Source organism: Talpa occidentalis, unplaced genomic scaffold (assembly GCF_014898055.3).
Source record: "Talpa occidentalis isolate TD23 unplaced genomic scaffold, MPIMG_talOcc4v2.1 talOcc4.10, whole genome shotgun sequence".
NCBI lineage: Eukaryota > Metazoa > Chordata > Mammalia > Eulipotyphla > Talpidae > Talpa > Talpa occidentalis.
The window spans coordinates 36,212,315-36,236,972 of record NW_023600993.1 but is presented as its reverse complement, the minus strand read 5'-3'; the positions used below and the strand labels follow the sequence as shown (position 1 = coordinate 36,236,972).

The 24,658-nt window shown below is 56.0% G+C and overlaps 3 protein-coding genes across 7 annotated transcripts; 1 reads left to right on the top strand and 2 right to left on the bottom strand.

Annotated features, from left to right (window-relative positions):
- The first annotated feature begins 1,245 nt into the window (after positions 1–1,245).
- Positions 1,246–17,667, top strand: PCBP4 (poly(rC) binding protein 4). 4 transcript variants are annotated; one of them, XM_054694316.1, is made up of 13 exons: positions 1,246–1,400; positions 7,655–7,799; positions 7,977–8,000; positions 8,101–8,133; positions 8,349–8,465; positions 8,660–8,791; positions 8,949–9,077; positions 9,329–9,403; positions 9,562–9,606; positions 9,684–9,747; positions 9,867–9,919; positions 10,006–10,175; positions 17,574–17,667. In XM_054694316.1, exons 2-13 carry the CDS (start codon positions 7,719–7,721, stop codon positions 17,650–17,652), a joined length of 1,002 nt encoding a protein of 333 aa, XP_054550291.1. In that variant the 5' UTR covers positions 1,246–1,400; positions 7,655–7,718; the 3' UTR covers positions 17,653–17,667. The 4 variants fall into 4 exon arrangements, with proteins under 4 accessions (XP_054550291.1, XP_037385933.1, XP_037385925.1 ...); XM_037530036.2 differs by lacking the exon at positions 17,574–17,667 and adding an exon at positions 15,849–16,143; XM_037530028.2 differs by lacking the exon at positions 17,574–17,667 and adding an exon at positions 10,612–11,488.
- GPR62 (G protein-coupled receptor 62) lies at positions 12,197–13,288 on the bottom strand. The gene has a single exon (XM_037501525.1). It carries the CDS (start codon positions 13,286–13,288, stop codon positions 12,197–12,199), a length of 1,092 nt encoding a protein of 363 aa, XP_037357422.1.
- On the bottom strand, positions 17,007–24,658 carry PARP3 (poly(ADP-ribose) polymerase family member 3). 2 transcript variants are annotated; one of them, XM_037530009.2, is made up of 11 exons: positions 24,509–24,658; positions 23,208–23,397; positions 22,526–22,651; positions 22,114–22,302; positions 21,768–21,900; positions 21,454–21,680; positions 21,048–21,197; positions 20,831–20,917; positions 20,404–20,581; positions 19,100–19,255; positions 17,007–18,751 (listed from the first exon to the last, which is right to left on the bottom strand). In XM_037530009.2, exons 2-11 carry the CDS (start codon positions 23,388–23,390, stop codon positions 18,582–18,584), a joined length of 1,599 nt encoding a protein of 532 aa, XP_037385906.1. In that variant the 5' UTR covers positions 23,391–23,397; positions 24,509–24,658; the 3' UTR covers positions 17,007–18,581. The 2 variants fall into 2 exon arrangements, with proteins under 2 accessions (XP_037385906.1, XP_037385914.1); XM_037530017.2 differs by having other exon boundaries at positions 23,208–23,392.

The following is a 24,658-nucleotide window of genomic DNA, read 5'->3' as shown; positions in this document are numbered from 1 at the left end:
AAGGAGAGGTACACCCCTGGCCCCGCAGATCTCCCTGATTCCCGCTCCTTCCTGGGCACTACAACTTTCCAGGGTCTTCTCAGCCAAGCTTGTCTCCAGCTCTGAGGTTTGAGGGGGTTGGGGAGCCAGAGTAGAGGTTGGTGAAATAAAGTGATGCAATTAGACCCTGCAGGCTCTAGCGTCTCTAGAGCGCCGCCCCTCCCCCACCCCTAGGGACCGCCACTGCGTGCCCCTCCCCCACCCTGGCAGGACCATATGGTCCCCCTGCCCTTTGTCCACCAGGCCAGATGGATGGGAAGGGAAATTGGATTCCCTTCCCCACCCCCACACTCCCAGGTGCCAAGAGACTCGGTTGGGGTGGTGAGGGGGGGCGGTGGAGGTCAGTGGGACCCGGCTGAGCCGATTAGGGAGAGGGGGAGATAGATTTGCTCCCCGGTGGGAGGTGATGGGGTGCGCTGGGAGAGAGAGACTTGGGAAGTGCATAACTCCTCCCCCTACTTTTTACCTGTTCCCTAGCAGAGTACTCAACTCGTGGCCCTGGGGACCCGAGCCCCCCAAAGAATTCCGGGGGTAGCTTAGGGGAATCGCGGGGCGGGAGCACTAGGGTCACAGCGCTCTCCAGCCCCTCCTCCAGTTGGCCCCGCAACCTGTCCCAGGTGGACACGGGCCGGGCCCTGCGAAAGCTGCGGGTGGCTGAGGGTGTGAAAACAAGGGGCGTTGGCGGGGGAGAGTCCGGGTCGGGGAACCGACGGCGCAGAAGCAAGGAGAGCGGGGAATGCGGCCCCGCAAAGGGTCGAAGCCCGAGCTCCGAGGGTCCCGACACAGGAGCGAGGGGCAGCGGGGCAGCGCGGGGGCTGGCGGCCGGGCGGAGGCCGGAGTGGGGGTGCGGGGACTCGGCGGAGGCACGGGGCTGGCGGCCGGCCGGAGGAACTGGCCGGCGGGGAGCGGAGGGGCTCGGAGCCGGGCGCGGCGCGGGCGACGCGGGGAGGATCGCGGCTGGGACCGCGCCTCAGGCCGGAACCCCCGCTCGCCCCCGACTCCCAGGACCTGGGGGAGCTGCCAGGGGAGGGTCGCCCGGCCCTCCCGGAAGCGGCCGCCGCTCGGGGCGCTCCGCGGCGCGCGGGGCGGGGCGGGCGGCTGCGGCACTGGGGCGCTGGGGCGGGCCCGCCGCGCTGTAATCGGATCCGGGGAGGGGGCGGGGAGGGGCCGGGCCGGGCTGGCCGGGGTGGGGGGGTGCGGAGCCGGGCTCCGGGCCGGCCGGGCTCCGCGCCTGTCAAACCCCTCATTGTTCGCAGCTGATGTCACTCGCAGTTGTGAGCGGCCGCCTCTCCCGGGGACAATGTGGGACTGAGCGGCCCAACCGCCGCGCCGCGCCGCCGCCGCAGGACAGCTCCAGAGAGGTAGGGCGCGGGCCGGGCGGGGCACCCCGCCGCGAAGTTTGGGGGTTCGGCCGGGGGCGGGGAACCCGCGCCTGAATCCACAGGCCAGGATCCCGGGTTTTCGGGACTGGGAGACTGCGAGGAACACGTTCAGCGCTCCACATGGGCCTAGGCCTGCACAGGTGGGGGGCGCTGGTCGTCAGAGGAGCCCCCAGTACTGGAGAGCGGCTTCCAGGAGACCTGAGACCCCAGATTTGAGGTCCTCATCCCATCTGCTGTTTCTGTCCATTGGACCTGCTCTTCTCTCCATCTCCTGACCTGGGTGCTGGGTCTGCCCCATCCCTGTCTCCATCTGCCATTCTCATGCAGTTCCTGGCCCAGTACACACCCCTTCCCATTCTCTGCAGTCTTTGGGGGTAGGGAGGGGGGTCAGACCAGACCTCCAGGGAGGAGTATGTGGAGATGCTAGTTGGGGGCTCAAAAGTGGTCCTTCCTGCCCTGTGACTCTTCAGCCCCTCAGCACTGACTTAATTTCCTAGCTGGTACTGGGGTCCTGGTTGGGGGCGGGGGGTGGCGCTCAGGCTACACACTTTAGCCTGGCCCTCCAGACTGCCTGGCCATGAGAGGGAGGTGCCCGCCTCTTCACTCCCCTATCCCAGGCCCGCCATCTTGAGACCTGTGGCACCCAGTGCCCCACCCGGCCCCAGCATCCTGGGAGTGGTCTGCAAGGGGATGCACCCAGGGTCAGTTGCATTGTCTCCTCCCAGAATATAGGCTCTTGTTCCCACCAAGCCCAGGATGATCACCTGGTGGGACCAACAGGGCATGTGTCCCAGGGGCTTCCTTCCTCCACAAAGAGATCTTAGACCCTCAGGAGCTTAAACCTCAGCTCTGGCCCTCACTGTTTCCTGGGGTTACCCTCATTGTCTCAGAGCCAACACCTGGAACTCTACCCTTTTCCTATCTGAAGGTCTCTAGTCCCTTCTAGCCCTGGAACCCCCTCAACCTCCAAGGCACCCCCATCCCTGCCCCCAACCCCCAGTCTTCATCAGCATGCAGCCTCAGGCTGCCCAAACACAAGGGGATTGTTCTTCTTGCATGCTCAGGGTGGGGGGCTGGGAGCGGGCGGCCCACACACCCTGGCAGGCCCAGGCCAGAGGGAGGCTGGTTTGCCCCGCCCTATGTCCCCAGATAGGCTGTGTCCACCCTCCCTGCGCCCATCGCTGCCTCCCCTCTAGCCTCCATCACATTTGCCCAGTGGTACTGACCTCTTGAGGAAGGATCTCTGAGTCATACAGGTAGACTCCTGGGTCCTCCTAGCTCTTCCAGTTGCCTCTCATAGGACCTTACAAACAATTCCCTTCCTCTCTGGGCCTTCGATTCCTCTCTTGATTGGTGAGTCCCTTCCAGAGGTGACAGGTTGAGCCCAACTTGGCAAAACCTATGCCATACTCCAGTTCTTCTAGAACCCCTGCCCCATGGAGAAACCCACTCTGGCTCCCCAGACATCTCAAGACGTAGTGTAAATCCCCCATCCTAGTGATGGGCTCAGGGAGCCCCTAGTCCCAGAGAAACAACTGGAGCAGGGGATGGAGTGCTGAGAAAAAAACTAAGCATCCCATGTAAGTAGATCCATGCTCTGGGTTCTCTCACCCCACCCCCACTGTACCTCAGGGACCCTTAGCCTCAGCTCTGGCCCCTAATGCATCCAGGCTCTGTGGGTCCTGTCTTCTTCCTGCACACTGAGTTTGGTCTTGTCTCCTGTTCACCTGAAGCTCTCTGTATAGTAGAAAGACAGGCTCAGGGTCTCCCTGGTGGCCTAGGGGTTAGTCCCAGCACTATCATCACCACAGCCTGAGTTCAATCCCAGGCCAGGGAGCTGACCCACTTGGTGCAGCAGATCTCTCCCGACTCGCCCACTGCTCCCCTCAGCAGTGTATTTCAGTAAATCTGCTTGTTCTGCTCCCCACTCTGTCTCTGGTGAATCGTCTCACTCCCCGCACCTCTGGCCTACACTCCAGTTCTTCCGTACAAAAATTTAAAAAAAAAAAAGAGCAGCTCAGAAATTCCCCATGGGGGCTTCTTTAAGTTGCAGGCACATAGGCCTGAGTGACTACATCTGAATTGAAAGGTTGGAGATGGTTTCACCAGGAGGTGGTATTTGAGAAGGATTTTGACAGAGAGTGGGGAGGATGGGCATTTCAATCTCGGATCAGCCTGGGCAAAGGCCCAGAGGCCTGGAGGTGCTAGGCATGTTTTGCAGCTTGATGTGTGTGGGGGTGGGGGTGGAGATGAGACAAGAGAAGTTGGCAAGAGCCAGATCATGAAGGACCTTGAGTGCCTGTCTATGGAGATCAGGATTTATTTCTTGGGCACTGGGGAGCCAAGGATGGCTGTTGAGCAGCGGAGTGACCTAGTCGCCAGCATGAAGAATGGAAGCTAGACAGATCTTTCTCAGTTGGGTGAGACAGTGAGATGCTGGGTACCAGTGGGTGGGGCTGTGCGCTTTCTCTTGCACCTGAGCCTGTTTCAGTTTCCCTTGGTCTGAAGCCTCCTTGGGTAGGCTGTATGTAGCATTTCTAGCACCCAGAGCTTCCTTTTGCCACCAGGCACCGAGTCCACAGATAATCCTGGTCAAGGTCTAGAACTTGAGGACCCCAGGCTATACGTCCTTCTGTCCTTCCCCCCTCCAGCCAACTCTCCCAAGAACTGGGTATGAATGACCATTCTAGGAGACTGTACGGCTGAGAAGCTGGGGGTATGGGTGCATGTATCTGAAAATGCTGTGCAGTTCTTGTGGAGGCCTGGTTAATCAGGGAGGGTGAGCATGCCCAGAGAAGGGGTCAGGGGAGTCAGGATCCCTCAATGCTGGCCACCCCCCAGACCCACTGTCCACCTCCCTGCCACGCCCTGCCTCGCCTGATGCCCTGAGCTATTCCCCAGCATCACTGGGTGTGGCCAGCATGGCTGCTGTGGAGCAGGAGTGGAAGGAGGCTGCTTAATGGGGGATTGGAGATGCTAAGAGGAATGTTGAGAGAAGTGAGGTGGGGGATGAACTTTGGAGGTTGAAGCTACTCTACTTCCTTGTCCAGGTGGGTCATAAGCCTTAGCTGGTCCAGACACTCTGGCCTGCCGAGGGAATCCCCCAAGGGGCGGGTTAGTTCACTTGAATTGCCTGGCCCCAGAGCCCTCCCCTCTCCGGATTGTTCTTGCTCCAGAACAAAGCCAGGGTGGACACTTGATCCCTGCATGTGTGGGGCGGTGGGGGGGGGGTAGCTGGCTAAGCCCCCGGCCCTTTGATTGGGCAGCTGTCATGAGAGAGAGACAGCTGGGGGGGAGGGGCAGGAAGGGGCAGCTACCATCGCTTACACAGCTGTCACCCCCCCCTCCGCCCCCTTCAGCCTGAGTGGCAAGAAGCCAGGGACAGAAGGAGTGGGCACTGCATCTGGGGAGGGGAGCTGGGGAGCAGGAGGGAACGTTCGAGGTCAGAGGCCTGGTCTGAGCTTGGTATGTTCTGCCAGGGAGCCCTGCTGACCAGACGGGGCTGGGCACCCCCAGAGGTGAGCTGGAGGTCAGTGTGGTATGTCTCATTACTGCCGTGTGGGCAGCCCAGCAGGGACTCAGGACCCACCAGGCTGGGGCAGCAAATGACTCTCCAGAGCCCTAGTGAAGGCTAATAAGGCTGCTTATTCTCAGGACAACTTAGGTGAATAATTTGGGATATGTGTCAGCACCCCTTGATTCCACCTAAAGATAGCAGAGACCTTGAGGATCCCTCAGAACAGGAAGGACACAAAGGACATCTCTCCCCCCTCCCCTGCACACAGTCATAGAACAGGTGGGTAAACTGAGGTCCAAGTCATGTGAGTGCCTAAGGTGACCCACTGAATTTGGGGGAGTGGGGCTTTGCTGCAGACCTAGGTATCTTTGTCAGGGCAGGAGCCCTAGTTCTGGCCACATTCCAGTCCTTCTGCCCTATTTTTCCTGGAGCTTTATACTTATAAGAAGTGATGTGGAAATGGTATGGGAACAATATCAGGTCTCCCAATAGTTAACACCACAAAGGTCCGTGAGCCCCCCAAAATTCTGGAGCTTAAGACCATGGCTCTGGACAAGCTGTCTGCTAGCCAGGCAAAGGTCTCAGAAATGACTAAAGCCTGGTCCTCACCTTTGAAGATCCCCCACTCTAGGAAAAGGACTGACAGGCCCAGGAGCAGCAGGAAAGGGGAGGCAGATTGGGGCTATGACAGAGAGCCCCAAGCTAGCAGGCAGGACCCAGCTAGTGCCACCGAGCCCCACCTCTCTGTGACCTTGGGCAGGTTACAGACCCTCTCAAGGCATCAGGTTCCCCTTTAGTAAATTGAACTGTTCCGCTAACCAGTGTGTTCCAAGCACCTTCTCTGGCTTGGCTTGGGATGGCGCGCCAGGGACACAAGGAGAAGGAGGCTGCCTTGGCTCCTGCTCTAAGGGGCTCCTGGGCTTGGCTGTCCAGGGAGACAGAAACCAAGCACGTCATCACAAGTGCTTTGATGGGGGAAGTGCAGGCAGCTGGGGGAATGTTATTTGCAAGGGCAGCCAGCGTGAGACTGGCCAGGATGTTGAGAGAGCACAGTGCATCCACCGTCAACCTCTGACCTCTGGAGGTTCTATGGACAGAACTTGAATAGAGGAGCAGGTGCCTGGGTTGGCAACAATTTTCAGGTGCTTGGAAGGGAGACAGGGTTGTCACCTCCATTATATAAGATGAAGAAACAGAACCTCATGCCACAGTGGCTTGCTCAGGTTTCCTGAGCAAGAAGCAGACTGCGACACACCCCCTTCCCACTCCATGCCCAAGTCTAATTCGCCAGGGGCTTCAGAAGAGGGCACTGGATAGAGCTCCATGCCCTTGATCCTTATGTGAGGATACAGCAGGGGGCTGAGGAGGAAGGTGCCCAGAGGTTTCTAGAGTGCTCTGGGCCCAGAACACTCATCCTTCACTCCCACACCCTGCGGGCAGGAGGAATTTGCAGGGTTAGGACTCAATCTTGGCTCAGACTTGGCACCAGCTTTCTGGTCCCCCAGTGAGCTCCTCATCAAGGCTGAGCCTTGGTGGCTGACAGCCTTTGGAGGAGAGGGATTTCCACGCAGGATTAAGGTTCAGGATTAAGTAGGGGCATGAAATAGGGTCGGGTGGGGAGGGGTGGGGAGGGCTGGCTGCTGGGCTAATCCTAGCAGCTAATCTCTGGCTCCTCCTTCCTTCATCAGTTAAACGCCTTGACATTCCCCAGCCCCCCAAATTCCTTTCTTACCCATCACCCGGTCCCAGAGGGAAGTATTTTCTCTATTTTATGGGTAAAGAAATTGAGACTCAGAGCCCAAATGACTTGTTTCTGGTACAGTAGAAAGTGCCCCAGGCTGGGAATGTGGCCAGTCTGGACACTTCTTACCTCCTCAGCACTTAGGAGCCGGCTGGGAACACCATTATGCAGACTGTGATCCCCTGACACCCGTTCCCTACGCTGTAATGCCGAGTGATTCCTGCTTGGAGCTGTCTGCAGGGAGCTTTGACTCCAGTGACCTTTAGTGCCTCTAGAGGTGGGGTGCCCAGACCACCCCCAAAAGCCTTTGCCAGGCAGAGGGAAGCAGGAGCAAGAGGGCCCCTTCTAGAGCCTCACCATCCTCACTTCTTTCCTCCTTTCGACACCCGCCCCCCCCCACCCCCGGGCTGCTGTATCTTTCTCTCTAGTCAGTGGGGCTTTGGCCCCTGGACACAAGTGACTCTTGTTTGAAGTAACCTTTCAACCTTAACTAAACCTTCAAGGCCCCCATTTTTAAGAGGTGAGAGAGGGGTCTCCTCCTCTTTGGATTTCCTTAGGCCACTGCAGCACGAGTTCGATCCCTGGCCAGGGAGTACCCACATGGTGCAGCAGACCTCCCCTAGTTAATTCTACTAATATGGGGGGAAGGGAAGAATACTCGTGGAGATTGGGTTCCCCCTCACATATGCGCTTCTCTCATTTTAATACTCGTAACTCTATAGGGTTTGGAACTTGTGTCCCCTTCTCACACATGGAGAAGCTGAGCATCAGCTGGGTTAAATGAGCTGCCCGGGGTCACGCAGCTCGAGAGCCGCACACAAGCAGGCTGGCTAGCAGGGCATTTGAAGCTTGGGCTCCACTCTGTCTGCCTTTTCTGAGGGTTTGGCCAGCCCAGCTCTGGGGGCCCCACATCAGGGCAGGGAACACAAAAGAGAGCTGGGTTCCTTCCTAACCCCTTTCCCGCCACCCCACCAGGGCCAGCCAGGCTGCAGTGTGGACACACTCCCAGGCCGCTGTGGCCCCAGCCCCGCCTGACAGGATGAGCGGCTCAGATGCGGGGCTGGAGGAGGAGCCAGAGCTCAGCATCACCCTCACGCTGCGGATGCTGATGCATGGGAAGGTGCGTGGTGGGGTGGGGGGTGGGGTTCCCCTGTGGCTTGGGAGGGGGCAGAGGGCAAGGTGAGGTAAGGCCTGGCCAGCTTGAATTTGATCTCAGGTGGAGCCTCCAGCTTGGCTGAGGGGATCCCTGCACATGGAATATTGGCACCCCCTGACTTTACTCTTATCTTGCTTGCAGGAGGTGGGCAGCATAATTGGGAAGGTAGGTGCCCAGTTTTGTCCTGTGTGTCCCCTTAACCTGAGGCCAGGAGAGGAGACAATGGCTGCTCAAGCTAAAAGTGATTCTATTTTGTCTCCCACAGAAAGGAGAGACTGTAAAGCGAATCCGGGAGCAGGTGAGGATGGAGTTTGGGGGAGGAATCCAGGACACCTGATTTGCAGGGTAGCGGAGGAGATCCCTGCCCCATCTTCTCTCTGAACCCGTCTGAGTGCCCCAGAGGGAGGTGCTCTCCTGCCTTGGCTCGGGTCTGGTGAGTGGGTGGGCAGACAGGCTCCTGGTGAGGAAGCAGAGCCCTAGCCCCGCTGCCCAGCTCTTGTCCTGTGCTCACAGAGCAGTGCCCGGATCACCATCTCTGAGGGCTCCTGCCCCGAGCGCATCACCACCATCACTGGGTCAACGGCAGCCGTCTTCCACGCGGTCTCCATGATCGCCTTCAAGTTGGACGAGGTCTGTGCTGGCCCCGGGTGGGGGAGACCAAGGGAGGTTCTTGGGAGGAACAGGCCTCTGGGTTGGGGGGAGGCCAAGCCCAGGCAGTGTTCTCTTTTTGAAGTGGGACTTGGGGCAGGGTTCCCCCTTCATCCCTTATCAGAAAGGGGGAGCAGCAGGGATGCGCATAGCCAACTCACAGTTTTCTTGCCCAGGACCTTTGTGCCGCGCCTGCAAATGGCGGGAATGTCTCCAGGCCTCCAGTGACCCTGCGCCTGGTTATCCCTGCCAGCCAGTGTGGCTCACTGATTGGGAAGGCCGGCACCAAGATCAAAGAAATCCGAGAGGTGAGAAGAAGGGGACACCCTCCCAGGCAGCCCAATCCGCCGCTGCTGAATGGGGTTCTGGGCTATGGCCTCTTTTCCTTTTGGGACCTCTGGGCCTGGGTAGCCCTTCTCTGGGATATGGGAGTAGCCAGAAGTGGCCCCTGTTCTCTGCTTGCAGACTACTGGTGCTCAGGTGCAGGTGGCAGGGGATCTGCTCCCCAACTCCACAGAGCGTGCTGTCACTGTGTCTGGTGTGCCTGATGCCATCATCCTGTGTGTGCGCCAGATCTGTGCTGTTATCCTGGAGGTACCACCCTAGGGAAGGGAGGGAGGGCGCAGGCGATGGTCCCTGAGCCTGCCTCGGACACACCCTAAGCCCTACACATGATGCCAGGTGGGGGCAGGCGGGGGCTACAGGGATGCATTAAGAGCTCCAGCATGTTGGGATGTATTTACCTGTGCGTAACAGGGAAGGCCTTAAGGACATATGTCCTTTGTAGGGGGTGTCAGTAGGGCCTGAGAGGGTTCTGACAGAATCTCCCCACTTGTACCTTCCAGTCCCCACCCAAAGGAGCCACTATTCCATATCATCCAAGCCTCTCCTTAGGTACTGTCCTTCTCTCCACCAACCAGGTGAGGGGGACCAGAGGGCGGGGTGGGAAGCATTACTGGAGAAGAGATTGAGATGGGGGAGTGGGTGGAAGAAGGAATTGGGGGTCCATGAAAGTGGGTAGGAGTGAGTCTAGACAAACTGCCTGGATCTGTCACAATAACCTGCTTTTCACCCACAGGGCTTCTCTGTCCAGGGTCAGTATGGGGCTGTGACTCCAGCTGAGGTGAGTGACCCACAGCCCAACAAGGCCCCTCCTGAACCACGCCTCCTCTGACTTCTGACCCTCCTTCTCTGGCGCAGGTCACCAAGCTTCAGCAGCTCTCAGGCCACGCCGTACCCTTTGCCTCACCCAGCATGGTGCCAGGTGAGAGTCCTGCAGAAGGAGGCAGGGGCGGATCTCAAGGGGCTGGGCTGCCCCCCCTAGAATGGTAAGGAGGCAGGAAAGGCCCAGCACCATGCCTGATCCCTCTTCTCCCCACTCAGGACTGGATCCTGGCACACAGACCAGCTCACAGGAGTTCCTGGTTCCCAATGACGTAAGCAGGGAATGGGTGTTTGTGGGTGGGGAGATGCTACTTGGGGTCTGGGCCTCACCTCGGTTTGAATTCCGCCCTCCCCCCAGCTGATTGGCTGTGTGATCGGGCGCCAGGGCAGCAAGATCAGTGAGATCCGGCAGATGTCAGGGGCACATATCAAGATTGGGAACCAAGCGGAGGGCGCTGGTGAGCGGCACGTGACCATCACTGGTTCGCCAGTCTCCATCGCCCTGGCCCAGTACCTCATCACTGCCTGGTGAGTATGGGGGAGCAGGCATGTTGCAGATCATGGGGTTTACACACCCAAGAAACTGCCAGGTGGGATGGGGAGAGCTGACCTCCTTTCTCCATCTGGGTCTGTCTTCTGCTACCCCAATCCTGCCTAACTCGTTCCATGTTGCCCCATCTTCCCCCTCTGTCCCTCATGTCCTTGCCCATCCCTTTCTATTTTCCCTGGGTCTTCAGCCTCCCCTTTGATCCCCACACCCCATGCTATATCCGCTTGTCCTGTCTTCCCAGCCTCACCTTTCTGCTTTCCCGTCTTCTCCCCAAACCCATCCATCCCCACGTCAGCGGTCTCCTCAATTTCTCTCTCCTATTTTTCATCTAATCTCACCCCTATATTTGCCCTCACTTTCCCCTCTCTCATCCCCCTCTTCCCTTTCATCTCCCCCCAATATCCCTCTTTCCAGTCTAGAAACGGCCAAGTCTACCTCTGGGGGGACGCCCGGCTCAGCCCCTGCAGACCTGCCTGCCCCCTTCTCACCGCCCCTGACTGCCCTGCCCACAGCTCCTCCAGGCCTGTTGGGCACACCCTATGCCATCTCCCTCTCCAACTTCATCGGCCTCAAGCCTGTGCCCTTCTTGGCTCTACCACCTGCCTCTCCAGGGCCGCCACCGGGCTTGGCTGCCTACACTGCCAAGATGGCAGCAGCTAATGGGAGCAAGAAATCTGAGCGGCAGAAATTCTCCCCCTACTGAGGCCAACTGAGGCACAGGCTTGGGGGGTGGGCAGGACCACCGGCCGGGGGCTGTCTCCACACTCTATCTGCCCAAGGAAACTCCACCCTGGGGTCCCAAATGCCGCTAATGCCCAGACGCATGGATGCACCTCCCTGCCCCTGTCCCAGTATGTGGGAGTTTCTTCTCTCAGAATTGGGGGAGTTTCTGGCCTAGTGTTCTGGGAGCCTTGGCCCCAGGGTAAGGGTTCCACCCCTTAGCTCTGTTCTTGAATGCAGGGAGCATCCTTAGTGCCCCTACTTTGGGGAGTCATTCATGCACTCCCCGCCCCTTAGGGCTTCCCAGCCTACTACCCCCCTGTGGGGATCAGGGAGGAGAGCTGGGGGCCAGCTGGGGGCCATGCTTCTCCCCACCTCCCTGCAGATTCCTGCTGCTTCCACTGAAACCCTTTTAACTGGAATGGACTGGTTGGGCTTGGCAGAATGCGACCCAGAGAGGGAGCACTGCCAGGTAGCTGGGGGAGTGGCATGGGGCAGGGGCCGAGCTCTCAGCAGCAGACACTCTGTACAGTTTTTTTCAATTCCTGTTTTTGAATAAATATTCTCAGAGACCAGGAAGCTGTGAAACACTGTGGGTATTGGGAGGGCAAACCCCTGAAAATGGGTGCAGCTGAGGTCCCAGAGGACCCCCAATTGGTGAATCCATCAGTCCCAGTTGGACCCTGGTCCCTTGTACATGCCAGTCTGGGACTTCATGGCCCTTTGAGGATCATGTTATCCAGCCTCCTGCCTCTGGCACCAATCTGATCCAGCTGTTTTCCAGGCATTTTAGAAGGTGATGGAGGAGTACAGTAGCTTTGTCCAGTTTCTCCTCAGTGCAGAGGTCAGGGCAGGCTCCCTATTGGCTCCTCCTGCTGTGGCTGTAATGCAGACCCTGCCCTGCTTGGCCCACCCCTTTGGCTGTAAATGCTAGGGCCCTCTTATCTGTGTCCCTGGCACCTCTACTGCTTCTTTGGCCTGGGGACCACCCAAAACAGCTAGCTGGAGGAGTCTTTAGTCATGGTCCAGAGTAGGGAAGGGAAAACAGGCCCATGAACAGGTAGTTTTGTGCGCAAGGCCATGTAGAGTGGGGTCCAGAACCTAGTATTCCTGGCTGCCAGAAGCCTTTGGGCCTCACCAGGCCCAGGTACACTTTCTCCCATTTGGAGCCAGAAATCTAGGCAGGACCCCTGCTACAACCTGTGCAGGAGGCTGGATGGGTCCCTCTGATACCACCCTCGGTTCTCCAGTCCTGGGCTCAGCTTGGGAGAGAGAGCTCTCATGTAGCTTCTGGTATGTGCAGACTCTCCCCTCTTGTCAAATCCGAGTCTTGTTCTGGTGCCTCAGAATGACCTAGGGCAGGGCCGTCTGAAGGTCCCTGGAGGTGCCGCAAAAGTGCCCGTGGATGCCAGGTCCTCGGAGTGCAGGCCCATGGTGGCCTCAGCAGGACTTGGCGAGCCAGGCGGCCCAGGGTCCGGCGAACCGGGCGCTGCAGTAGGCCATACAGGAAGGGGTGAACTGCGAAGGCCGAGTAGGCTACCCAGGTGACTGCAGTCTCCACTCTTGCGGCCTGCGCAGCAGGTGCTAGACATGCACAGCCATAAGGAAGCCAGCAGGCTGCAAATTGGCCTACGGCCAGCGATGGGGCTAGGGCTGCTTTGCCCCCCGGCAGGCGAGGCTGGAGGGGTGGCAAAATGGAGAGGCGGCTATCCAGAGAGTCGGAGCGTGGACGCGGCCCGCGCGCCGGCAGTGGGGGCCGCAGGGCAGCGCGGCGCGCCACAAGGAAAATGCCGCTATAGGCCCCAAGCAGCAGGAAGGTGGGCAGCGCGAAGGCCACCAGAGCCCAGAGCGGCCGGAAAGGGCCAAGGCCCCCCGCTAGCACCGAGCAGCGACCCGGGGCAGGGGGCGGTACGGAAGGCGGCCCGAGCAAGGAGAGTGCGCCCAGCAGCCCGGCCACAGCCCACAGGGTGGTGAGCACCAGAGTAGGCGGAGGCCAAGCACTTGGCCGCAGCGGTTGCACTATGAGGCGGTAGCGTGCTAGGCCGAGCGCTGCCACGCCAAGAGTGCAGGCGGGCAGTAGCACAGCGGAGAGGAAACGCGCCACACGGCAGGGTGCGGGGCCCAGGTGCATGCGACCCAGCCCCGGTGGCTGCGCGGTCAGCAGGCCTAGTGGCATAATGGAGGCCGCTGCCAGCAGGTCCACGATGCACAGGTGCATCAGGTAGAGCGCGTCGCGCAGTCCTGGCGTGCGCAGCACCACGACCAGCAGTGCACCGTTGCCCAGCAGTGCTGCCGCCTCCACGACTGCCGCCAGGACCAAGGCCATCGAGCCTGCTACCTCTGTGGCATTCAGCCCTGTGGTGTTGGCCATTCAAGTGCTCAGGCTTCACCCTGCGCTAGGATGCAGAGAGCAAAAAGGAATGTTCCCTTCCCCTCCCTCCCCCCATCACCAGGCCCATGCTCCTCTGGCATCTCACCTCATAGGCTGCCCAGGTACTGGCTCCCTTGCCCAGGCTGCCATCCTCTGTGGGGCTTGGCTGGTCCCATCAGGGGTGCAAGACCGGGCCTGCCGGCTTTCTCCTCTGCCCCAGCTACTCAGCCCCAGCTGGAGACGGTACTGGCTGTCACTCTGATGTGCCTTTGGAGACACACAGAGCTGGTAAGGGAGGGGCAGGGCCTGGCACCACACCAGCCCCCTGGGTCCTAGCAGCTGCCAGCTGAAGGCTGTAGGCCCTGCTGTGAAAGTGCCTGGGGGTGCCTGCGAGGGGCAGAATAGGCACAGGCTGGAGTCTAGGCTTAGGATGTTAGTGTGGACTTTGGAGTCAACCAGACCCTGTTCTGCTGTCCCGAGGTAGCTCCCCATCAGTCCTCCCCTCCCATCCCCATCAGGGGGAGTGATCAGATCATACAGTCCTTGTACTGAGGTGCCAGTGAGACAAGAGCTAGAGCAAGGAGACCCCTAGATACCCTCTGGCTCCCAGGAGGGCTAGCTCTTTCAAAAAGAGAGGAGGCTAGGTAAAATGAGAGAAAAATCACAGGACTTGGCACATAGTAGGCACTCAGCTAGTATTTATTAGCTTGGCACAGAACAGGTGCTTCATGATAGCATGTGGAATAAATGAAAGGCGTCCATAGGGAACAATTGCTGGTTTTGTTTGTTTTTGCTGCTCAAACAAGTCCTAAGGCTTGTTTACTAAGAACACCCTGACTTTATTTTAAGAAATCACCCCTCCCCAACTCCCAATTGGATTACAGATCTCGGAAATAAGATACCGTCCCTTTGATTAGGCAGGAGTCCCAGTCCTAGCCAGCCAGGCACCCCTAACCTCACCCCCCTCCCTGCCCAGATGGTCAGCTCAGGGAAAGTCCTGTGACTCCAGTGGGATATGTCCCCCAAGTGAAGTCACCCACACCCACGGCAAGACCCCATCGATAAATTGATGGCTTGCATTTGTATCTGAAGCTCCTTCCTCTTCCCTGAACCTGTGATTTGAGTGTCCAGCTTCCTCTTCAATATCTCCATCAGAATGCTGACTGCTGGGCATCTCAAACTTCCTGTTCAAAACAGCCAACCTGCTCCTCACAGTCCACCTTAGAGTAAACTCCATCTCTGAAGTTCTCATTGCTGCCTCTAAACTTCATTAACATACCTGAATCCAGTCATTTCTCCCACCACCACTGCACTAGTCCCAGCCACATCTCTCACCTGGACTGTTTCAGTGTCCTCCTAACGGATCTCCTGGCCTCTGCCTCTGCACCTCATGCTAGTCATTTGCTTCAGATCCATTCCCCCATTTTCCACAGTGCTGCTCTGCCCTTTAGCTTCCTTTGCCAATCAAATTTTGGATATATTCAATCAATGGGAGTAACCAGCAGGACTGGAGGGTGAAGGGAGAAAATAGGGATACTCTCTTTCTCATGCTCAGCTCTGGGCTCTGGGTCTACCTCCATAGAAGACAGCCTCTCTCTCCATGGCCCTGGTTCCCTCCAGGCAGGCTGCCCTGCTGAGCCTTAGAATAACAATTGTCTTCCACCAGTCCCCCAGCCTAAGCTTAGTTGCTAATCTTTGGAATGTCTCATCATCCCCTTTAGTAGTTCAATTCCTTCCCTGTATCAAATTCCTCTTGCTCAGAAAACCTACAGTGATTTCAGTTTTGCTGACAGCATCTTGACTGACGCATCCTAGAATCCATTTTCTACATAGCACCTGAAGACAGATCAGATCCTGACACTATTCTCATCCCTTAGAGCAGAATTTCTCTGAGAAATTTCTCAGAGTAGAATATTCCATCAGAATAGAATATCTGTTGCTCAGATTGGCCTTCCTCTCTGCTGATTGGCCCTCTTCCCACCTCACCGACCTCACCTTCCACCTTGCCTACCAAGCTTCCAGCCAAAGCAATCATCTTGCTGATCCTTCTACATGTCAAACTGTCCACCTCAGGACCTTTGCACTTGCAGTTTCCTCTGTCAAAATACCCTTCCCACAGCTTGCCCCCTCACCAGTTCAGGATGCCGCTTGAGAGAGGCCTTCAGTGACTATCTTTTGTAAAATTGTTCTACCTTCCCATCACTAATCCTTTCACTCTGCTTTATTCTTATTTTTGGCTCTTCTCCTGCCTGATGTGCTATTCCATATCTATGTACCTGTCTTTGTTCAGAGCCTGTTTCACTGCGCAGTAAGCTCCATCACAGCAGGGACTTGGCCTGTGTCTTGCTCATACCAGTGCCCCTAGGGCCCATCACAGGTATAGTTAGCATCAACACAGAGTAGGTGGTGGAGACAACCTAGAACTCCAAGTTCAACTTGTTTCTTGCTGGAATTCAGAGGGCCTCAATATAATTTTCCATAATTCAGATGAGAAAACTGGCATCCAGAGAGGGAAGGAATATGTCCCAGATCACAAGCTGAGCTATACTTTGTTTCTTAGGCTCTGTGCACATGGACACTACTTCCTATACTTGGCCACAACTTGAACATGGATTTGCTTCCGGGAGGTGAAATTCGTTCCAGGAAGGGAAAGGCCAACACCTTTCTCTCTTCCCTGCCCAATTAGATCTGTAGGCCTGAGGCAGCCCTTGAGCTATCAGGGTCTGGAGGTGACTTAGCAGGGCCAGATGGGAGCAGCAAATGAGAAAGGTGGGCTGGAGAAGGTAACAGGGACAGATGGGGATTGTGGTGGGTTGGAGAGTACATGTTCCCTTAAAAATTACTCAAATAAATTAAAAATTAAAGCACTCTGTAGTTTATCTGTTGTTTAATTGGCAAAACGAAATGCAGGATTAACCAGAAACTAATGGCATTGGCTTCGTGCAGCAGGTAAGTGGGAATGGAGTGACGAGCTAGGAGATGGACAATTCTGAGCATGCATTTTTGTATAGATTAGGCCTTTTGGACTATGTTAATGTTCTGCACATTGAAAGAAAAATAGGTCAGTGAAGATGGGGAAAAGCCCCTAAAAGTGAATATAAATAGAAACAAATGAACCTACCTATATTTCAAGTTAATAGCATAACTACATTAAAGGGACATAAATAACTAATCCAACTAACATGTTGATCATCGACCTTTAGTCTAAAGACAGAAAGATAATCTTGAATAAGAGTCACTAAAATTTGAGCTCTGCTTAGAAAGTTTATTTTTCACAATGGCATGAATAGTATAGCAGTTTCTAAATGCCTTTTTATGTGGGACTGAGAAAAAAATTGTTGTGTGTGTGGGGGACTGGTAGCAACCAAGGTTCTTACCATTAGAGCAGGAAGGTATAAATGTGGAATTTGAGAAGAGTGGAAGAAGCCTGTAGTGTTTCATTGGAATTGGAGAAATACAGACAGATATGTTTTTGTTTATTTATGGGTACTCTTTCCTAGCACTCTTGCTACAAGGACGTAAAGGCCCCAGTGCCAAGAAGCACAGCCATTAGCCAGAGCTTGAATTCTAAATTACCATTTCCTGCTCGAGGGAACCAAGGCTCCTTGGAAAAATGTCTAATTCCAAGTTTGTGCAAGAGGAACCTGGGACATTTTGTGAGGCCAGAAAGTAAGGCATTTAATGAGCTCAAGAAATGATGGAGACACAGAAATCAGCTTCAAGGACCTTTATTGGTCAATATGGGATAATCTGGAGGTCAAAATAAGTAATGAGAATAATATATAGAATGGACTATATAGTGCATTGCATAAAATAAGAATCCAGAAATACATAGTGATAGTAAAGAAAGGGGAATATTATTTAATAAATATGAAAGAAATGATGAAATCAAATAACTACCATTTGCAACCACCTTAGCAAAAATCGATTCAGATCATCCCTTTCAGGTAAAAATCATCAATGGATATTATAAGTCAGTGGGTGAAGGTTAATGAGGAAAGGGGCATTTAAATTGCAAAATATTTTCCCAAAGATTCCTGGGAAATTTACAAACAGGAGAAATGGTACCTCCTCAGTGGAGAAACCTGGTAGACGCCACCGGAATTAAGCAATCAAAGTTAATATGACCAAGTATGAGACATGTCCTTTCTGCTACATGTACTGAGAACACCTCATTTATATAATGTTCCTGCATAAAAGGCAATACTTGAATCTAATCTTGCCAAAACTTGGACAAAGCCAAATTGAAAGAGATTCTATAAGACAATTGTCGTATATTCTTCAGGAGTGCCAGGAATGCCAATCATGAAGGGAAAAAAAGGCTGAGCAACGGTGTCGGGTTAAAGGCGACTGCAGAGACATGACAGCCCAAAGCAGTCTGATCGCGGGCTGGATCCTGACCTGCTCTCCGGCATCTCCATCTTTCGTTTGTAGACAGGGGTTATCTGGGGTGACAGCGGGCATTCCTTTAATGACTGCAGAGCTGTGCCCCTCTGATGTATGTTCAACTCATTTATAATATTCAGACATAAGTCACATGAGGATGCTGAGATATGAAAACTTTGATTTACCTGGCAGTACCGGGCCTAAAGGACAGACTCACCAGGGGGTTCGCCAAGTGGCTAATTTGGGGTCAGGGTCCTCTTTGAAGACTCAATTATCAAAAGACGTTTGTTGTTGCAGTGATGGATGTAAGGTTGATCAGGGCAGGAGTGTGTGTGTGTGTGTGTGTGTGTGTGTGCGTGTGTCTGTCCCATATCAACCCTTGTGAGTGCATGCTCCCTGGTGTGGGGCTGGAGTGTCGTGATGAGTTGCTATGGAGAAAGGAGGTCCAGGTCTGGTGCAGCTGCAGTGCAGTCAAGGAGAAGCTGGGGCAGGGATGGGTGGGTGAGGGAGTGAATTTACATCTTTAATGAACTTGCTTGTGATGCTTAAAGTTCAGCTTACCTTGGTGATCATACCTCTCAGGTGGACAGTTTGGGCCAGGGTACAGCCTGGGTGGATGTAGAATCTGGCCCACTTTTAGCCTGTGCCCCTCTAACCACACAGCCTTTAATAGGCTGCTTCTCCATTTCCCAGTAATAATGCCAGCCTAGCATGCCCATCATCTAAGGAGGTGAGACCCTGGGGGGCACAGCCATACCAAGGCTAACAAGGATTGGGGGATCACTGTCTGGGACACAGAAGGGAGATTTGGAAGCTAGAAGGGGTATACGGGGACGTCAGAGGTGGGCAGGAAGATTGGAGGTGATGGTCTAGTTCCCAGCAGGGCCCTGGGGGCCCGGGTGGTAGCTCAGAGGTGAACCTCCAGCAGGTAGCGCAGGCGGCACTGGCTCTCTTGGTAGATGAGGTACTCGCTCTGGGAGAAGCTGGAGCTGCTGAATGCTGCGCAGGGCACAGGTCGGCCCTGGGGCACTGCTACTCGCTGGCCATCCAGTTCCAGTTCTGTGTCCTCGGTCGGATCTGCAGGGCACAGCAAGGGTCATGGTGCCTGATCTCAACAGTAAGTCCTGCCCCACTATGCTGTCTACTTCTGTTTCAGGGAATGCCTGCTCATTCCCACCTTGGCAACGTCTAAATCACTACTTGTCATCACATCACTTCTCTGAAGCCCTCCTGGTGCCCAGGAGTGATTTGTTGAATCAGCAAATGTTTGTTGAATGACAAAGTGAACTACTGCAGAGAGAAAGCCTGCTTGGTTTTGTCCCTCTTAACAACCCCTTCCTTGCTCACCTCCTCCCTGAAAGCCTCCTGGTCCCCTATCTCAGTCCTACCTCTATTGTCAGGCCCACCCAGCTTCTTGGGACTCACCGGGCTCTGTGTGGCCTCGTGCAATGACACTGTCAAAGCCAGGGGGTGGCTGCTTCAAGCTGGGCTCATCAATGGTGATGTGGTGCTCTCTGCCCAGTGCTACCTCACCCAGGAACATGTAGCCAATGCAATGGGTCCCGCAGGACATGCCCGTAACTGTGGGACACAGGGAGGTTCAGGTGGACAGTCTGGCCCCTCTTGCTTGACTCCCTGGGCTCCTCTACTCTAGTTATTGCCTCTGGTTTTGCTGCCCCATACCAGAAAAGTGCCCTCTCTTCTTCCATCCTAAAGCACCCCTTGTTCTGGCTGTGCTCCCTCATACCTTCCTCCCTCACTCTTGGGGCCTCTGCAGCCAGGCCTCTGTACCTCCATTTGGCCCCACCAAGGTAAAAAATGGCTTCCCGGTGACCAAATCTGAGGTGGGAGCTTTTCTCCCTGGCCTGCTGCTTTTCCAATGGCATCCTTCACCCCCTACCTGGGACCTGCTTGTACTGGCTCTCCTGAGGTCACCCTCCCTTCCTTCTCAGACTCCTCTGCCCTCCTGGTGGACCCCTTGGCTTTGGGCAACCTCAGAACATCCTAGAACTTCAGCCCCACCTGTCCTTGGATGAATCCTTGGACCTTGCTCTCTTGGATGGGTGGGTAGTGGAGTCACTAATGATGGGGTCAGCCTGGGCTGAGAAGTCAGTGTGGGGAGGTCATGTCAGTGAGGATACCTTTGGACTGAAACTTGAGGGTTATCAGAGACACCCTGGACCTTTTCCCATATGCTGCCCATTCCACCTCCCACAGGTCCTGATACTCCCCCACCTACACTGCCTTAGGTGCCATCACATATGACCTGTGTGACTGTAAGGCCTCCCCTCAACCTCTGCCTCAGTCATGGCTGCAGCTGTGGGCCTGCCATACATAAGACCAGCTGGATGCCACATGGCTCCCTTGATCTTCTGGAACGCCCAAGGTCCCTGCCCATGCTAAACCTTTGCTCTATGGTATATTGTCAGGCTCTGCTTGGAGGCCTAACCTTCCACAAACTCCCAGCCTCTGCTAAATTTCCTCTTTCAGGCCCTCCTGGCCTGGTTGCCTTGCTTGTCTTATCTGTATCACCTCTAAGAAGTTGTCCCTGACCACTGGGTACACTCGGAGTCTCCCCAAGCCCCAGGATGCCCTGCTGAGCACTCTGATCAGAAACCAATCAATGGCTCCTTTCGAGGATCCACTGGGTTTCCAGTGGACAAGGGTAGGGCCCAAGCCTCCTAGGGTCCCCATACCTGCCCAGAACTTGGCCCTGAGGGGTGCCTCACCATAGCCAGCTGACTTGCTGTTCTCCGAGGCAAAGTAGATGCCCTTGCCAACACGGCCACCAGAATGTGGCATGATGCGGAGCCCACTGGTGAGAATGGCGGCCACCACAGCCACGTTGGTGCCATGCCAAAGCAGCCTCCGATTACCCAGCTTGGAGTGGGCCTGGAACCTGTCTTCCTGAGGGGGGAGGACGTTGGAAATGGGAGAGTCATACCATCCAAGCTCAGGCAGTTCTCCCTGCTTTGCAGAGGCGGTGACCAAGGCCGAGGGTTCCTCTGGTCACTCACACATACATGCACAAGGCCTAGGCCTGGCAGAAATTGGCCAGCGTTCCTAAACAGACTCGCTAAGAGCAGAAAGGCTGAGATCGTCTCTCTAAGGGACACGGTGATGATGGGGGAGGAGATTGGGGGAAACTTCTCTCACCTCGCCTTCTCGGTTCACTTTCCAAACATGCTGAAGAGCAGGGCAACTGTGGTTGTTGCCGGTCTGTTTTAAGTAGGTAAGTATCACCTGTGGGGAGAGCAGAAGTTGGGTGGCAAGATTGAGAGGCATGTGAATGACCCCCACTAGACTCCTAGTCCCAGAAGTCTTCCTCAGGCTGGTGGGCAGAGATATGGTGTCTACTGTGAGCCTGGCCCACCTGGTACTCTGGTGCCTTTGAGTCCAGCAGCTGGAGCTGGCATTTGAGGAGTTGGTAATCTCGGTCCAGGGGGTGTGGCACCTCCTCCACTTTCTCCTCCTCCTCGGGAGCTGCCTGCAGTGCCTGGGCCAGCTCGATGTCCGCCAGCACCTACGGCAAAGGGCATCAGCTGCTTGACTGCCCACCTGATCCCAGCTCCCCCTCCCTCCCACTGCAGGTAACATGGCCACCCCATGTCCGTCCACCTGCTCGTCCTCCTTCCATTTCTCTGTCTGTCCTTCCACTCCCCTGTCCTTCAGTCTGCCCACTGCAGTCTCTCTCTCTGTGCCTTCTTGACCACCTGTCCCCATGTCCCTAGCCCTGCCTGTCCAGTACTCCCACTGCCTGCCCACCTGCCAGCCCTTACCAGCAGCATGTCTTTCTTGGCCTGCAAGAGCTCAGGGGAGTTGATGAGTGGGGGCCGGTTGCGGCCGAAGTTGTGGGGGATGACCGTGTAGAAGTGGGAGGACAGTTCCTCCAGGCTGCGGGCATGATCTGTGGGGGCTTTCAGGGCTTCCTCCAGGGCCTCCAAGGCCTCAAAGCCCCGTGCAATCTGCTGCTTGCTCAGCTTTCCCAGGGGCATCTTCTTCACATCTAGGGGGAGAGGGCGAGCAGGGAGACTCAGACCCACGGTCCCATCTCCTGGGCCCCTGCCACCCTGCCTGGCCCCTCTCCCCTCACCCAGGTTCATTTGGGCCATGGAGTTCTTGAACATGTCCTTGCTGAAGATGTTGGTGATAAGCTTCTGTGTAGCTGCATCCAGAGAACAGGGCCGCACCCGCTGACGCACGGTCTTCACTGGGCCTCCGTCCATCTAGCAGAGAGAGAACATGGGTGCAGGAGCAGCTGAACTGGGCTCCCGCACCTGGAGCAGGGCCCGGCACTAGACAGAGAAAAGCCAGGCTGAGGCCAGAGCAGGGACATCTGTGCCTGAGTTTCCACAGCCGGGCCGCGGCAGAGCCCGTGGGTCTCTCCTCCAGTCCCTTCCCTTGGCCCAGGACCCACCTGCTATCCCAGGCCATTTTACCTTCACCACAGCTTCCTGGGCATCATCCTCCGCCTGCACTTCGATAAGTGTGTACTTCCCAGGGTGGGCCACAAAGTGGTTGCGCTCTGCCCAGCTGTTCTTGGTTTTGTCCCGAAATTTCTTCTCAAAGTCCTTCTTTGCATCCTCCAGTAATGCAAAGTGGCTGAGCTTTGACCGGCCCACCTCCCCCTGCAACAGACAGCCTTCAGGGGCGTGCTCACCATAAGCATTTGCTGGACTCTGCGGTGCCAGACCCTGTATCTAGCCCCCTGGACAGGTGGCGAGTGGGAGGGGGCACAGTGGACAGCTGTGGCCTTTTGGGCTGAGTAAGCTTGGGGACTGGAGGGAGCGGGGGCAGGTACCAAGCAAGGAATGGTAGGGAGGAGGTGGGCACGAGGGAGGTGGCACTCACCACACGGCCCCAGCGGTTCCAGCAGGCAAAGCCATCACCTTCTTTTAGTAGCTGGATGACATAGAACTTATTGTTGTTGTTCCCGATATTGGTCTGGTTTAGGGTGCAGTCATAGTCTTCATGTACCTGTGGCCGGGAAGGGTGTGGGGAGGGTGGGCTGGCTTGGGCTGCCCCAGTGTGGGACAGGGTAACTGCTGCAGCACACTGGCGGGGGCTGGGCAGGGCAGGAGGCAGCCTACTCACCAAGGCCTGACAGACTGGGCCTTCAGAGGAAGCCGTCTTGGAAAGCATGAGAGGGTTAGGGCTCAGCTCTGGGGGATGCAGTATGAGGGGACACGGCTAATCTTGGGCATGGTGGGGGAGGATCTAGAACATGGCTGTGTCCTGGGTGGGGGAATCTGAGGGAGACATGGTTCTTCCTTGGACATTCGATAGGGACACAATCCTGCCCCATGAGGGATCTCAGGGGGATCTGGTTTGAGGGGATATAGGTGGGGGCACCTGAGAAGCTCAGGGAAGAGCAGACACGACCTGCTGCTATGATGGGATATAGCCCTGCCTGACCTTTGGGATTTGGGGAGAACGTTGTTTACTTAGGAGACTTGAATTACAGAGTTGAACCCTAGAGGCTAGGAAGCAGGTCTCAAAGTATTTGCACTTTCAGAGGAGGGCTGCAGCTTACCTGGGTCTCAGGATTGCTGCTGAGTGGGCATGCAGGGTCCACTCGGATGATGCGCTTCTCTGTGGGTGCAGCCCTCAGGGCCTTGGCTGCTGAGCGGAAGCTGTCCTCCTCCTCTGCCCCCTGCCGCCCCTTCTTTTTCTCAGGGACCTCATGAGATACCGGAAGCTTGCGCTTTGGAGCCATGGCTGTTCTGGAGCACAGAGCAGGCTCAGGTATCCATGGCTTCTGCCCTTCCTAGCTGGCTCAGCACCAAATTTGCCACACCCTGGATTTGTACTTTGGCAGCCTCCCCATGCCTCCACTGTCCCCACCCCCAAACTGGCTCTCTGCACCTTAGATATACCCCTCCACACAGTCAGGCGCAAGGCCAATCTGCCCACTCTGTCTAGGAAGGGTGATTCCCTATCCTGACTAGCTCTCCACTATACCCAAAGGTGTTAAGGAAAGTGAAAGAAGCATCTCTCCCCTCCCACTTCCAGGCTCCTCCTCCCTCCAGAGCTCTCTCTGGGTACTGCTCCTCCCTCTCATCTAACACCAGCTTGGCATGGTTGCAGGGCTGAGTCACCCCAGCTATGGAGGACAGCGGGCAGCGGCTCCCTGGGGCAGTCTCCTAGGGCCAGATCTATTTGCCCGTCTAGAACTTGGAACCCAGGGCACAACTCCCAGCTGGGGCTCAAGAGTTCTAGGGTGACAGCTAGGGCCCCAGATCATGGCCTTGAATTGTTAGGGGGAAAAGAATGTCCTAAGCTAATCCATACAGGCTTTGTGGACTCCACCCCCACTCCAGACCAAAGCCATCAGGACGCTGGGAAAGACAAATCCCATCACCACCAAAGGGAAGGTTGCTGGGACCTGAGGGTGGGGTTAAGCAGCCAGGTTTGGTATAAAACCAGACACGTGGGCCTTGGGGTGGCTCCTTTTGGCTCTCCGCCAGCTCTCGGCTCTTGGCCAGTTCTCAGAATGCCATTGGGTTTCCAGGTCGGTGGATCGGGTAGGACGCATTTAAGACTTTATTTCCCTATTTTCTCCCTGAGTTGTACATTCCCTCATTTCCCCTTCCCTTGTAAATAAACCTTTTATTAACCTTTTGTGTGTGCCTACAATGGAGTATTACCAAGTCCCTTTTAAGCGCTCGGGTGAGGACCCACAGCCAGGCAACCCGTTTTATATCCGGGCTGCCCTGTAATAGAACCACCAAAGGGCAAGGGCTGGTTCCACCCTACCCTGCCCAGCCCTGCCCAGTCCAGCCCTGCCCATCCCTGCCCAGGGCTGCCGGCAAAAACCTTCCTTAGGGCACTCACCTAAGAGAAACAGTGACCTGAGAGACGTGGCTGTCACAGGGCCTAGTATCAGGACCTCCTACAAGCAGTCAAAGTTCTAGGGTCCCCTCTAGCACTCTAGCAATCCTCAGTAAGCCTTAGGAGTGACTTAGGGAGGGACTTCCCAACAAT

Coding starts and splice junctions, on each gene's coding strand:
- GPR62 (XM_037501525.1), bottom strand. CDS start 13,288: ATGGCCAACACCACAGGGCTGAATGCCACAGAGGTAGCAGGCTCGATG.
- PCBP4 (XM_037530028.2), top strand. CDS start 7,719: ATGAGCGGCTCAGATGCGGGGCTGGAGGAGGAGCCAGAGCTCAGCATC. Junction 9,078..9,328: donor TCTGTGCTGTTATCCTGGAG/GTACCACCCTAG, acceptor TGTACCTTCCAG/TCCCCACCCAAAGGAGCCAC. Junction 9,404..9,561: donor TCCTTCTCTCCACCAACCAG/GTGAGGGGGACC, acceptor TTTCACCCACAG/GGCTTCTCTGTCCAGGGTCA.
- PARP3 (XM_037530009.2), bottom strand. CDS start 23,390: ATGGCTCCAAAGCGCAAGCTTCCGGTATCTCATGAGGTCCCTGAGAAA. Junction 21,681..21,767: donor CATGGCCCAAATGAACCTGG/GTGAGGGGAGAG, acceptor CTCTCCCCCTAG/ATGTGAAGAAGATGCCCCTG. Junction 19,256..20,403: donor CAGCAAGTCAGCTGGCTATG/GTGAGGCACCCC, acceptor TGTGTCCCACAG/TTACGGGCATGTCCTGCGGG.